This window comes from Narcine bancroftii, chromosome 11 (genome assembly GCF_036971445.1).
Source record: "Narcine bancroftii isolate sNarBan1 chromosome 11, sNarBan1.hap1, whole genome shotgun sequence".
NCBI classification, from domain to species: Eukaryota; Metazoa; Chordata; class Chondrichthyes; order Torpediniformes; family Narcinidae; genus Narcine; species Narcine bancroftii.
Genome location: NC_091479.1, coordinates 68,635,287 through 68,649,085, shown reverse-complemented (window position 1 = coordinate 68,649,085; position 13,799 = coordinate 68,635,287). Strand labels below are relative to the sequence as shown.

The 13,799-nt window shown below is 42.6% G+C and overlaps 2 protein-coding genes across 15 annotated transcripts in view; one reads left to right on the top strand and one right to left on the bottom strand.

The window, feature by feature from the left end:
* LOC138745850 (ATP-dependent DNA helicase DDX11-like) overlaps positions 1–13,799 on the top strand; it is a 190,721-nt gene that overhangs the window by 72,871 nt on the left and 104,051 nt on the right. For 7 of the 9 annotated variants that reach the window (XR_011346552.1, XR_011346551.1, XR_011346548.1 and 4 more), the window contains one exon: positions 9,157–9,274. Coding sequence is in view for 4 of the 9 variants with exons in the window: in XM_069903256.1 (XP_069759357.1) it covers positions 9,157–9,274 (118 nt within the window). In the remaining 5 variants the exon portion in view is untranslated. Of the gene's footprint in view, positions 1–891; positions 3,400–9,156; positions 9,275–13,799 lie in introns of those variants that run through there. The other 2 variants (XM_069903254.1, XM_069903253.1) reach the window with 1 other exon arrangement.
* LOC138745854 (aldo-keto reductase family 1 member C1-like) overlaps positions 4,317–13,799 on the bottom strand; it is a 52,190-nt gene continuing 42,707 nt past the window's right edge. For 4 of the 6 annotated variants that reach the window (XM_069903267.1, XM_069903265.1, XM_069903262.1 and 1 more), the window contains one exon: positions 9,715–9,886. In XM_069903267.1, the coding sequence (XP_069759368.1) occupies positions 9,844–9,886 (43 nt within the window). In that variant the 3' untranslated portion in view covers positions 9,715–9,843. Of the gene's footprint in view, positions 4,467–9,714; positions 9,887–10,483; positions 10,527–13,799 lie in introns of those variants that run through there. The other 2 variants (XR_011346553.1, XM_069903264.1) reach the window with 2 other exon arrangements.

The window sequence follows — 13,799 nt, the reverse complement described above, 5'->3', positions numbered from 1 at the left end:
CCAATAAGGCAAGGCATAAAGAAGGCTCCCATTTTCACTGCTAAGGAAGAAAAGGACATGGCTCAGCTGGGCGCAAGCCAGCTGCCTGATGGAACATGGAAGACACCAGATGGAAGAATGGTTCTAAATAAAGAAATAACTCGCAATATTTTAAAACACCTGCATCATCAGAGCCACTGGGGCACCCAAGCCTTATGTGACACAGTGCTTCGAGAATATGTGTGTAAGGGAATCTACACCTTGGCCCAACAGGAGGTGCAGAATTGTCACCTATGCACAAAAATTAATAAGAAGGTAATGAGGACAGGGACCATGGGAGGTCAACCATTAGCCATACGCCCTTTTCAACGTATCCAGATCGACTTCAAGAGTTACCTCAAGTCCAAAGATGGAAATATCTGTTGGTGATAATAGATCACTTTACCCGATGGGTGGAAGCCTTCCCAACAGTAAATACTACAGCCTCTACAGTAGCTCGCCTCCTCCTAGAGCAGATAATCCCCAGATATGGTATAATGGATTCTATAGACTCAGACAGGGGTCCACATTTTTCTTCAAAAATCCAGCAATTGATTTGTAATGCATTACAGGTTTCTTGGAAATTACATACCCCTTGGCATCCACAAAGCTCAGGGAGGGTTGAACGTATGAATGGAACCCTAAAAATGCAATTGACAAAATTAATGGTGGAAACTAAAATGCCTTGGATAAAGTGTCTGCCCCTGGCTTTATTGAGAATTCGTACTGCCCCACGAAAAGATGTAGGGTTGTCCCCTTATGAAATGATGTTTGGGCTTCCCTTCTGGAGTACAGTTGAGGGGTGTCCCACCTTGGGGGAAGGGGATATATTTGTTAGGAACTATTTACAGGCACTGTCACGCTCTCTTGCAGATTTACGAAAGAGAGGACTATTGGCACAAACACCGCCTTTAGACTTTTCTTTACACAAAGTGGAACCAGGAGACTGGATTCTCATCAAGACCTGGAAAACTGAAAAACTCCAGCCCCAGTGGGAAGGTCCATACCAAGTTCTCTTAACTACAGAGGCTGCAGCACGAACAAGAGAGAAGGGGTGGATGCACGCATCCAGATTTAAGGGACCTGTAGAGGCGCCTCAGGACCCTGATACGAACTCAGATTGGACTTGTGTTCCTGGAGAAAAACCTCTTACCTTGCAATTTCGCAGAAAGAATTGATTCACAATGTTATTGTTATGTTCTTTAATTTTTCTTAGTTTGCCTATGTCTTTATCAGGTGTGAAATGTAAGAAATGCAGAGACACAGTGGTCCTATTTCAGGACCACATTTGGGGAAGAAAGGAAGGTAATTTCATTTCCCATACCTCAGTTCCTGAGAAATGCTGGGCAGAAAATACCACCCAACATCCATATACCCCTTGTGTGGAAAAGGAAGGAAATAATATGGGTCATTATATACAGATTCCTAATACCACTCCTTTCCCTCTTAACGGTTGGAAGGGTGACTCAGGCCCACCATGCCCTGATGGACTCTGGTTTTGCATACACCAGCGTACTGTTCCAATGAAAAGTTCCACTCTACACTCGAAAGTGCCTGCCCCTTTAAGACAGCCGGACTTAGTTCGAGTCCATCCAAATAACCATGAAAGTTTCGGTAATGCAGTTGAGGGAGATAACCTTTTTGTAGATCTTGCAACTAAAATTGCAGGAACTTTTAATGTAACCAATTGTTGGGTCTGCGGGGGTCCACGGATGTCAGAGCAATGGCCTTGGTGGGGGGAGCCCCTCAATTCATTGACCATGATTTCCCGAATTTGGACAACTAACCGAACGAGATCAAGAAAAACTTGGTCTCTCTCTAACGTCCCCTCTGGTTTTTATTGTCTCTCACGAACCGGCAAATACCCAGTAGGAAAAAGTCCCTGCAAGGCTGTATGGATTCGCATTTCGCCTGGTATTTTCACTTGGTTTCCTAAACCCCTGACTTGGTTCTTATCCACTGTTTTTAAAACTAATTGCCTACCCCTGTCTAATAGCAGTATTCAGTTTTGGAATTGTACCAGTTCCACCATCACAGGACCATACCAATCAAACCCCGTTCTTAAAAGAGTTTGGGAAAGGGGGTATGGAGTATCCCCAAATGGATTATTCTGGGTATGTGGTAATAAAGTTTATACTCGTCTTCCCTCACAGTGGAGTGGAACTTGTTTCCTAGGAATAATCCGCCCAGAATTTTTCCTCCTACCCCACGATCACGGTCATAAATTAGGCGTGAAGGTTTTTGATACATTACACCGTCAGCCCCGCTCTAGCACGGTACATTTGGGACAATGGGGAGATGATTGGCCTCCAGAACGCATAATTCAATATTATGGTCCCGCTACATGGGCTCAAGATGGATCCTGGGGTTATCGTACTCCTATTTATATGTTAAATCGCATTATTCGCTTACAAGCAGTCCTTGAAATTGTTACAAATCAAACAGCTCTTGCCCTACAAATACTTGCATCCCAGCAAGGTCAAATGCGCTCTGCTATATATCAGAACCGTCTGGCCCTAGACTATCTTCTAGCCACGGAAGGAGGTGTATGTGGAAAGCTTAATTTGACTAACTGCTGCTTACAGATTGATGATAATGGCCAAGCCATTCGAAAAATCGCTGATAATATTCGTACTTTGTCCCATGTACCGGTTCAAACCTGGCATCCTTTTGCACAATTAAATTGGATGGACAAATGGTTTGGGGGAACCTGGTGGCGTACCTTCTTGTGGGTCATCGGAGGTATTTTATTCCTCCTACTTATTTTGCCCTGTATTATTCCCTGTCTACGCAGCCTGGTGATTTCCATGGTACAACAGGCTATACAACCAGGGGGACTGGGAGACCCCGTTAGAATTTTACTTCAGCACGAGATTAATGTATCATGAAACGTTTCTCTTCCCCAGGTTAAAATCCCCATTCATATCTATATATATTACACACATTTTAAAGAGAGAAAGGGGTGGATTGTTATATAGAGAATTTAGGTTAAAATGACTTAAGTTAAAATGTGTTGATTAATCATAAAAAGGGAAGCCAGAACGGACAGGGAGCTTACTAGCAGCCAAGGACAAAAGGTTCAGCTGGATATGTTTTTTTAAAATTGGTCATAGTGAGAGACATGCAGGAGACAAAAGATTGATAAGAAGGGTGAGAAACAGAATTTAGTGTATGTAGAGTTCACAGCGTACGTAACGAACGTGATAATTAAAAATGCAGTTATACTTAGAATGCTTCTGCAATACTAACCAATTAAAACAGTATTAATAAGAAGGGGAAGGGCAAACAATAAGGGTATAAAAATCAATGCACTGTATGTAGAAACCAGTTGAGTCCAACTCTGCAGACTTGTAAATAAAGCTTGTCGTGTCATCAGTTTTAAAGAGACTCATGTGTGAGAAGTTTTATTTCTGACAGGCAGAATCTGAAAAAAATGGAAGGGACACAGTACTTACCTGTCAATTTGCAGCCTCCCGGGGTTTGAAGACTGTGCATGGGCATTTCTCCTTGTGCATGCATGATGGGATTGAGTACTGGGGCTGGCTGGTGGGCTCGCACACAGATGGAGGGGGGGGGAAGATTTGGGGGGGAAGATTCGGGTCGGGAACGTTTCGGGCAGGGCACTAGCGTGTACTTGTGGCATGAATGATCTTTGACGATAATGTTGAGCGGAGTGTGTGGACTGTGATATTTGAAGGACGGTGAGTAACTCAGTTTTGATTCAATTAAAAAAAACATTCTATTGTTTCTCTTTACTTTTGAAATTCTTAAAGAGAAACACATTAGAAAAACAAGACTTTTATTGGTATTTGCAGATCATGCAAATTATGTTAATAGGAGAGTGTTAAAAATGTAACCAAGGCAAGTACATGTTTGATACTATTGTTTTTAGAAGCATATAGTTCAGATAATGGTAGCAAAGTCATTTCGTCTTCTCTACTTCATAAATTAAAACAAAATGGGAAAAGGAAGGAGGGATAACTTCTGAGGAAAAATGGAAAATAATATCAAGCAACGGAGGTATCAATGGAAGTGGACCAGTTCACAGAAATGGAGGGAGTTGGGTGGAAAAACCTGATAAGATACTTTGTTACACCCTACAGAAGAGCCCTGTAGAGGTTAAAACCTTGTGTTCATGATTTCTGGTTGTTGTGTGACTTTCCCTTTAAGAAAGGTTGTTGTTTTGTAGAGTTACCATGTTCACTATGATGTCATATGTCATAATATCTGACTGAGCAGACGAGGAGCTCTTTCTCATTCTTGGAATAACCATGGAAGGACGAGAACACTTGAGAAACTTATCTTTGAATTCATCATCTTTATTATTCATGATGTCCCTTCCAATATATAACCCTGTGAGTCAGTAGAGAGAGGCAACCTCACAACGATAACAGCCCAACTGCTGACCTTCAAGCTCTTGAAATTTCAGCTCCTGAGATATTACATATCTGAGAAATAAATGGAGGAAACACAGCAATCTTTATACAACTAAAAATAAAGGACACCCCTTGAAGATGGAATTAGGCACAGGGGCAGAGGTGTCCCTAATGTCATTACATTTAAAGGAACGCTTGCTACCACACCTCCCAGTTAAAAACACCTGAAACAACTAAGTTCTGTTACAGGAGACAGAATCAAAGTGTTTGTAAAAAGTACAGTCCAAGTATAATACAAACAGCAGCAACCAAAAACACTCTCTCTCTACATCGTAGATACCCAGGGACCAGCACCGGCACTCTTCAGAAGAAACTGGCTACAATACATTCCCCTAGACTGGCTGGAAATCGGTTCGATACTAAATGTAAACCACACGGACACCTCCCAACTAGAACTTGACCAAATCCTCATCAATCACGCAGTGGTTTTCCAACAAGAATTGGGGAAAATCAAAGGTGTTCAAGTCAAACTGCAATTAAAAGATAATGCAGAACCAAAATTATTCAAAGCCAGACCGGAAAGGAAAAATTGAGGCTGATTAAACAGACTAAAACATGAAGGCATATTCAAACCAATACAATATAGCGATTGGACAACGCCATCGTACCCATATGAAAAGCAAACGGTGAAATTTGCATTTGCGGCAATTACAAAATCACCATTAATGCATCACTCAAAATACCTGAACACCCAATGCCCAAGGCAGAAGAATTGTTGCAAGCACTAAGCGGAGGGCAAAATTTCACAAAACTAGATTTGTCACAAGCATATCAACGAATAAAATTGAACAAAAAAAAAATCAAGGGAATATGTGACAATCGGTACCCATCTGGGACTATTCACCTAAACACACATGTCTGCTAGGGAGTCCTAATCAGAGTGACCCACAGTCACCAGGAGTGGGTGTTGCAACGGGAGCCTCCATGAACTAAAGGACTCACGAGATTGCCTTGTGACTTGAAGTCACAAGCTTGTGTAAATACTATAAATAGTTTACGTCATTTTGGGTAAATAGTCTTTGCCTGAGAATCGAAGTAAAGAGCACAGTGTTAAGGGAAACCTCTGTGTCTGTCATTTCGTTACTCTGGGTAACCAAGAGTGGGAGTTCAGTTCCTCATTTAACATTTCTGGCCACGGTTACAACGTATTTTGGCGATGAGGACCTTGAATATTTGAATTTAACAACAATGTCAGTAACAATGGAACAGCTCAAGGCCATCCTAAAACAGCAACAAGAGAGCTTTGAGCTCATACAATCAAAATTAATAGACCAGCTGGCAGCAAAAATGTCTGTGGGAGCTTTAAACATTGAGTAAGGTGAGCCTGCACTTAAAACAAATTCTGCAAACGTATTAATGAACTCTATCACTGAGTTTAATTATGACTCAGAGTCATGCACTTTTGAAACTTGGTATAGAAAGTATGAAGACTTGTTTTCAGTAGATTTTTCCAAGTTCAGTAAGGCATGCAAGATGAGGCTATTGTTGAGGAAGTTAGGCACTTGAGAACACGATCACTACATAAACTTCATTCTGCCAAAACTTCCCCAGGAGCTCAGTTTCAGGGAAACACGACGTTATGGCAGAAATATTTGGTGAACAAATATCACTGTTCAACATTCGGTATCAGTGTTTAAAAATGACCAAGAGAGATACCGAAGATTTTGTGGCATATGGGAGTATGGTAAATCTACAAACTCTCTACGCTGACTGAAGACCAGTTCAAGTGTCTAGTCTTTGTAGCAGAAATGCGGTGGTACCAAGATGTAGACCTCAGAGTGCGGTTTGCTGGCAAAGATTGAACAGGAATCTGACATGACCATTCCAAAATTAATCGCCAAATGCCAACGATTAATTAATTATTTGAAACACGTCAACAAAATGGTGGAAGCGGCGCACTCATCTTCAAGCGGTGTACAGTCAAGTCAGCAGACCCTGCTCGACCAAATAAAAGTGTGACCCGCCTAGCACCTGTTGGAACTGCAATGAGTGACACTACACTCGTGACTGCCCGTACAGATGGCAGCATTGCAGTAAATGCAAGCATTGAGGACACAAACCAGAATGCTGCAGAGGGAAAACACCCGTTAAGTTAGCTTCACACACAAAAGTGAAACCAATTAAAGCAACTTTTAAGGTGGCAACCGCCAAATGCAGGAAATACGCGAAGGTGAACATTAACGGCATTCCAGTGAGGCTGTAAATTGATACAGGGTCTAAGATAACCCTAATATCAAAGAAAACGTGGAAACAGATTGGTCAGCCAGAGGTTACTCCAACCGAAAACAGAATGCTTCTGAGAGGGGTGGGGGTGGGGGGGGGCAGGGCATCCTGAGTTGTTAGGTTCAGTTGACTGTTCCATCAGCTTAAACGGCGCAGAAGGGAATGGATCATGTTATTTGGTAAAATGTCCTAACTTCGATCTCATGGGCTTCGGCTGGATCGATAGGTTGAACCTACTTGACTTTCCACTTAATGATATTTGTCAAAAGTTGGAAGCGGCCGCAAATACAGCTCAAGAGTTGCTGATACAGTTGGACGTGCACAGGTATTTTCCAAAGGCCTCGGACGGTGCACCAAAACAAAGGCAAAATTCTGTCTTCTGCCAAATGTGAAACCAACTTTCAAGACAAAACAACCTGTCCCATACACAGCACTGCAAGAAGTGGAGCACGAATCGGAACGGCTGAAATATGAAGGAATGATTGAACCAGTCAACTACTCATCAGGGGCTGCACTTAACGTGGTTGTGAAGAAATCTAATGGATCCATACGTCTGTGTGCTGATTTTTCAACTGGTTTGAATGCAGCATTGGACGACCATCAATACCTGCTGCCATTGCCTGATGACCTTTCCACAAAACTGAATGGGGGCAAATGCTTTGCAAAGACTGACTTAACAGAGGCATATCTACAGGTGGAGGTTGATGCCGAATCCAGAGAATTGCTGACTATCAACACGCATCGAGGACTGTTCAGATACACACGTCACCATTCGGAGTGAAGACTGCTCCAGCTATCTTTCAACAGATCAGAGAGAGAATGGTGAATGGTGTTCTGGGAGTTGCAGTGTACCAAGATGATACCCTGGTCATGGGAGCACATGCTCGTGAATTGTTTGATCGTCTTGATTGCATTTTGTCCCGCATCAGAGACTATGGGTTTCGAGTGCATGCAGAAAAATGCATATTTTTCATGAAATCAGTGAAATATCTGGGTTTCATCATTGATGAAGATGGACAGCGGCCAGATCCACAAAACACTGAAGCAATCAGGCACGTGCCTGCACCCACAGATGTGATCACCCTATGTTCATTTTGGGTCCTTATGAGTCATGATATAGTTTATTCCTGCCGGAGATGCATAAACTCCGTGATCCACTCAACAAGCTCCTTACACAGGGTAGCAAATGGAATTGGACTTCAAAATGTCAAGAGTCGTTTAATCGAATTCAGACAATGTTAAAATCGAACCTTCTTTTGACTCACTACCATCCAACTTGGAGATTGTTGTAGCCTCAGGGCATCACAGTCTGGGGTGGGTGTAGTCATTTCACATATATTCCCAGATGGGAAGCAAAAAGCCATAGCACACACAGCACGCTTTCTAACCGCTGCAGAGCGTAACTGTGGACAAATTGAAAAGGAGGCTCTAGCAATTGTTTCTACGGCAAAGAAATTCCAGAAAATGCTCTACGGATGGCAATTCACTCTTCTGACAGATCACAAGCCACCATTAGCAGTATTTGGTTCAAAGAAAGGAATTCCAATTTAAATGGCATACCGACTACAAAGATGGGCAACCATGCTTCTTGATTGGCACGGGCAGGTTGGGGCGAAGGATCTGTTTCCGTGCTCTATGATTGAGATCATCCCTCATTTTCCTTCATTCTAGGGAATATGTCCATCTTATTCAATCTCCACCCTTAATTAAAACCCCTATACAGCCAACACCCTGCTGATATTCTTCTGCACCATATACCCTATGGCGAGCTCTCCACTGGCCACCGTGACAGAGGTGCACCAAAGAAAAGGTACAAGGACTGCCTAAAGAAATCTCTTGGTGCCTGCCCCATTAACCACCGCCAGTGGGCTGATATCGCCTCCAACCGTGCATCTTGGCGCCTCACAGTTCGGCGGGCAGCAACCTCCTTTGAAGAAGACCGCAGAGCCCACCTCACTGACAAAAGGCAAAGGAGGAAAAGCCCAACACCCAACCCCAACCCACCAATTTTCCCTTGCAACCGCTGCAACCGTGTCTGCCTGTCCCACATCGGACTTGTCAGCCACAAACGAGCCTGCAGCTGACGTGGACATTTACCCCTCCATAAATCTTCGTCCGCGAAGCCAAGCCAAAGGAAAGAAAGATACCCTATGTAGTTCAGTATCCAATTTTTGCTGATAATTACTCCTGTGATATTTTGCACATTAAAAAAGTGCTGCTTAAATATAGGTTGTTGTTGCTGGTGCTAATCTGGCGTACTCTAAAGCTTGCATTATAACCTCAACTTTACAAGGGGTTGCCCATTTAAAAGAGATGAGGCCAAACGCATTTCTTAGGAGATGGCAAATACACTAAAACAGGATTATCCAAAATCTGATTCTCCAAAATCCTCATTTATCCAAAAAATTCTTAACATTTCAGATAAATAAGGATATTGGAAACAAATCAGAAATCCTCATCTATCTGATTTTTTTTGCAGAGCTGAACTGACCTGGGACCTCGGGCTCTGGCAGGAACGTGGACCTCGGGCTGCCAGGCAGGAGTGGGGCCTTGGTAGGGAGGTGTCATTGATCAGAAGTGGCCAGCATTTTTTTTTGGTGAGAATTAAACATTATTTTAATGCTTTAAAAGCCTTCCCTTGTTGTTTAAAAACTGTAACAAGTGATTTGCTGTTGCTACTGGGTTGTTTTTTTTTAAAAATGACCAGTTCTCTGGAAAAAAAAAAGTATTTATCTGACAAAGGCCAGGTCCCAACTATTTCAAATTATGGAGTTATACTGTATTTGCAACTCCCTTCCTTCAAAAGTTGTGCAAGTGTAGAAATATTTTAAGGCAGAAATAGATAGATTCCAAATAACCGAGGGGTGAGAGGTTACAAGCAAAGGCTACAATCAAGATTATCCACAGTGAATGAGTTGAATGGTGGCACAAGCTCAAAGGGCCAAATGGTCCACTCCTACTTCAAATCCAGATGGTCATGTGACAGGTGATTGGGCAGCAAAAATTTAAAGTTAAAACTATTTAAATTACACTTCAATTGAAATCATAAATGCTGCTTGGATTTTATTCATCGTGGTCCAGAGATCTTGGATACATTCCTGACCTGTGCTGTTGCACTTATCCATTCTAGCACATCTGCATATCCCTCAAGCACAAGCAGACCTCATTAATATTCATCATGGAATGGATACTTGGGGTGGTCTTGTAGTCTAAGAAACAACAAAACACAAATTATATATTAAAACAAAATATATGTGTGTGCACATATATATACATATATAAAAGCTATAAGAATTTTCCCTGAATAGACCATAGAATAATAGGTGTGTGAAGATGACCCTCCAGTCTCTTCATATATTTATTGTCTTTTTTAATTCAATTAATTTTACTATTAATTTCCCCCCTCCACCCCACAGGTACCTGTTTAGCTGCAGCAAGTAAGAATTTCAGTGCAGATGTACTAAGTGTATGACAATAAACTCTTTATAAATAAGTTCACAATGCAGGAGTCCCAAAATGGAGGCATTCATAGATACACCTCCATCCATTACAGACACTTCCATGACAAACTCTGCCGTACCCAAGGAAGACCTCCTAAATGCCGATTTTTCATTGCCTCTGCAGGAAGAGTTCCAATACATCTCTCCCATTATGAGAGCATCTATTCGTCTCTTGCTCACACTCTCTGAAATTTGAAAAAAATCAGGTTATACTGCGGTGATGAGCAATACCTCTTGTGGGCACAACGAAAGACCTTCCATACAATTAAATGCTGGAGGAAATCAGACAATCCCACAGGGTCCATAGGAGGTCAAGATATACTACGGACACTTGGGGCCTGAGCCCTTCCTAAATGTAGGAGTAAAAAAAGGAAAATACAACTTAATTAGGAAACTTGCTAATGCTCATAAAATGCTGGGGGTAAAAAGCAGGAAAAGATATTTCAGTCTTTTCCTACCCAACTCAATGGCATTCCCCCTTTTTAGTTGGTAGATAATCTCCATCCAACCAACTTCCATGTGGCAAGTCCTACAGATTTGAACTCGCACTGGTGATGTATACAGTTTATTAAAAACAGAAGTGCTGAAGGAACTCTGCTTTCCTCTCTCCTACCCTTTTTAACATGTTAAGACCTTTTGTATGTTGGTCTGTGCTCCTCCTCCTATCATTTCTCCCTTTTCACCCATCTTTTAATACAGATGCCTGCAGGGAGAGTGTCAGAACAAGTCTAATAGAGGGCATTAGGGTGACTGTGGGGGTGGGGAAGGGGGCACAAATTGACGTTCGAAGACTCAGCAGGGGAGGGTGCCTTACCTGCCATGACTCTCAGTGTGCTGCCATCACACTTCCCCCTGCCTCTGACAGAAGGCATAAACATGCGTGCTTATATCACATGTTGACCCTAGTGACTCTAGTGATGTGGGTGGGGGGGGGGCACAATAACTTTTTGGGGGGCAATGCCTGTGAATGCCCCCCCTACCCCTTAGCACCAGCCCTGGATGCCTGTCTGGTTTTTGCTCATGCCTTGAAGAAGGGCTCAGGCCCAAAATGTCAGTAAAACATTTTTACCCTCTATGGACGCTGTGAGACCCACCAAGTTCCTTCAGTATTTCTGTGTTTCTACTTAGGGCCCCTTTACATTTTGCTTCTCAAAATATGCACCCAGTTTTTGGTTACCCTTTTGGAGAGAGAGTACATGTGTCATCAGCAAAACAGAAATTATATTGACATACGTTTCCCAGTAGACTGGGGGAACCAAGTTTCCACAGGTTAAATAATGATAATAATTTGGGTGCAAGAGGGTGACCATATTGGGACTGCTTTGCCCCAATGAATCAGTATCTTGAAGAGGTGGACAGAAGGAAATTTTAGGTGGTTGGCACAGTGGTGCAACTGGTTGAGCTGCTAAATCATGATTCCAGTGATCTAGAATCAATCCCAACCTCTGACATGGTCTTTAAAAAGCCTACAGTTCTCTCTGGGATAGAGTAGGGGTAGAGAATGGGGGTGGAGAGAAGGAGAAGAAGAGGGACACATGAACACTAAAACAATGCCATCACACTAGGATAGTCATTGCAATTACAACCGAGACTAAAGAGAGCAAGGGAAAGATGAACACAAGTGCTTGAATCTTGAGTGAATGAAGAGAAGGTGGAGAGTCTTGGATCGGGTGACTGCTTTGTGCAGCATCTGCTCTCAGTCTGTGGGTCCAAGCTGACAACCATTTTAACTCCTCAACCACTCCTACCCATGTAAACTTAAGGAACAACACATCTCCCCAATGTGTTGAGGGCTAAATTTCGGTAACCCCCACCATTATCCAGTTCATTTATTTACTTTTGAGAAGTTTGAGGAGATTCATTATTTCACCGAAGACTCGAAAACTTTTACGGGTGTATAATGGAGAGCATTCTGGCTAGTTTGTATCACTGTCTGGTATGGAGGTGCCAACAGACAGGTCAAGAAAAATAAACTCCAGAAGATTGTTAACTTGGCCTTGACATCAGGGGCACCAATTTTCATTCCATCGAGGACATCTACAAGAAGTGGCAATATTAAGAAAGTGGCCTCTGCAAGGACCCCCACCACCCAGGCCACGCCCTTTTACTCTGTGACCACTGGGGAGAAAAAGTTCAGGAGCCTGAAGACAAGCACACAGCAGCACAAGGACAGCTTCTTCCCCGCTGCCATCAGATTTTTGAATGAACCACAGACACTGCCTTTTTGACTTTTTCTTGCATTATTTTTATGTATTTTATAAGATTGTTATTATAAATATTTGTACTGATGCCTGCCGCAAAACAACAAATTTCGTGACATGTTCATGATAATAAATTCTGATTCTACTCCAATTCTCACTTATCTCTGCAGATTTCCTGCTATCTTGTCTTCTCCACGAGCTTTCTTTCCACTTTCTCTTGTCCAGTACTCCATCACTTCTTTTTATACTTGGTATCTCCCCTCCTATGATAGCCTCAATAAAGGATCCTGAGTCAAAATGTTGACTGACCATTTCTATCCATGGATGCTACCTGACCCGCTGAGACCCTCCAGCTCCTCTTTGTTCAATCTTCAGGAAAGGCAGGTATCTTGTGTGCCAATTTAGCAAAGCAAAGACTTTGTCATAAACGGATCTATTTCTAAAACGAGTCAAGGCTTTGAGTGGTTCTTTTGACATCCCGAGCTTCCCAAGATAGCTGTTGGAGGAAGTAAGAAGTGGGCACCAGGAACTATTCAGAAGAATAGTTTGCAGACATTCAACCTCCATTCTTGAGATTCTCACAAATTTGAATAATTACCAAAGTTCCAGGTCAAACCTGCAGCTGCCACTTGACTTTGTGCGATTGGCTTTCAGTGAATTTCACTGCATTTAGGTCAATAATATTCCAAATATTTGAACAAAGGGTAAGTTAATATCCTTGGTGGAGGGGAGTGGGGGGGGGTGGGGGATGCCACATGGACCTTCTGCTCCACTGCCTTAGAGCAAATCTCGATTAAATACAGACCTTTCTATCTCCCCAGAGTTCTCATCAAGGATTCTTACTGGAGTTTATATCCCTCTCTATGTTAATTACAGACACTGTATGATCTGGTCAGTAGAGACAGACCACCCTGACACATTATAAATCTTAGTCAGTGACTTTAACCAGGCCTGTCTCAAGAAAAACCTGCCCAATTACCCCCGGCATGTAACCTGCTGTACCAGAGGTCTTAGCACACTAGATCATTGCTACACAGAAAGCAGATCACCTGGCTGTGCTTCTTCTGCCTGCATGCAGACAGAGTCTAAAAAGAGAGGCTCTAGAGATCAAGACAGCCAGAAGGTGGTCATGGGAGGCTGAAGAACGGATAAAGAAATGCATCAAGAAAGTGGATTGGGTGGTGTTGAAGAACTCAGCTGAATGATCACAACTGGGTCATTACAGACTTTATCAAAACAGCTGTGGATGAGTGTCTCCACCAAGGATTTGGTATGGTAGCACCAATACCTTGGATTGAAAGCCCTGTAAAAGGTAGTGGACACAGCCCAATATATCACAGGCAAAACTCTCCCCACCGTAGAGAACCTCTACCTGGAATGCTGCTGTCGAAGAGCAGCAGCAATCCTCAAAGATCCACATC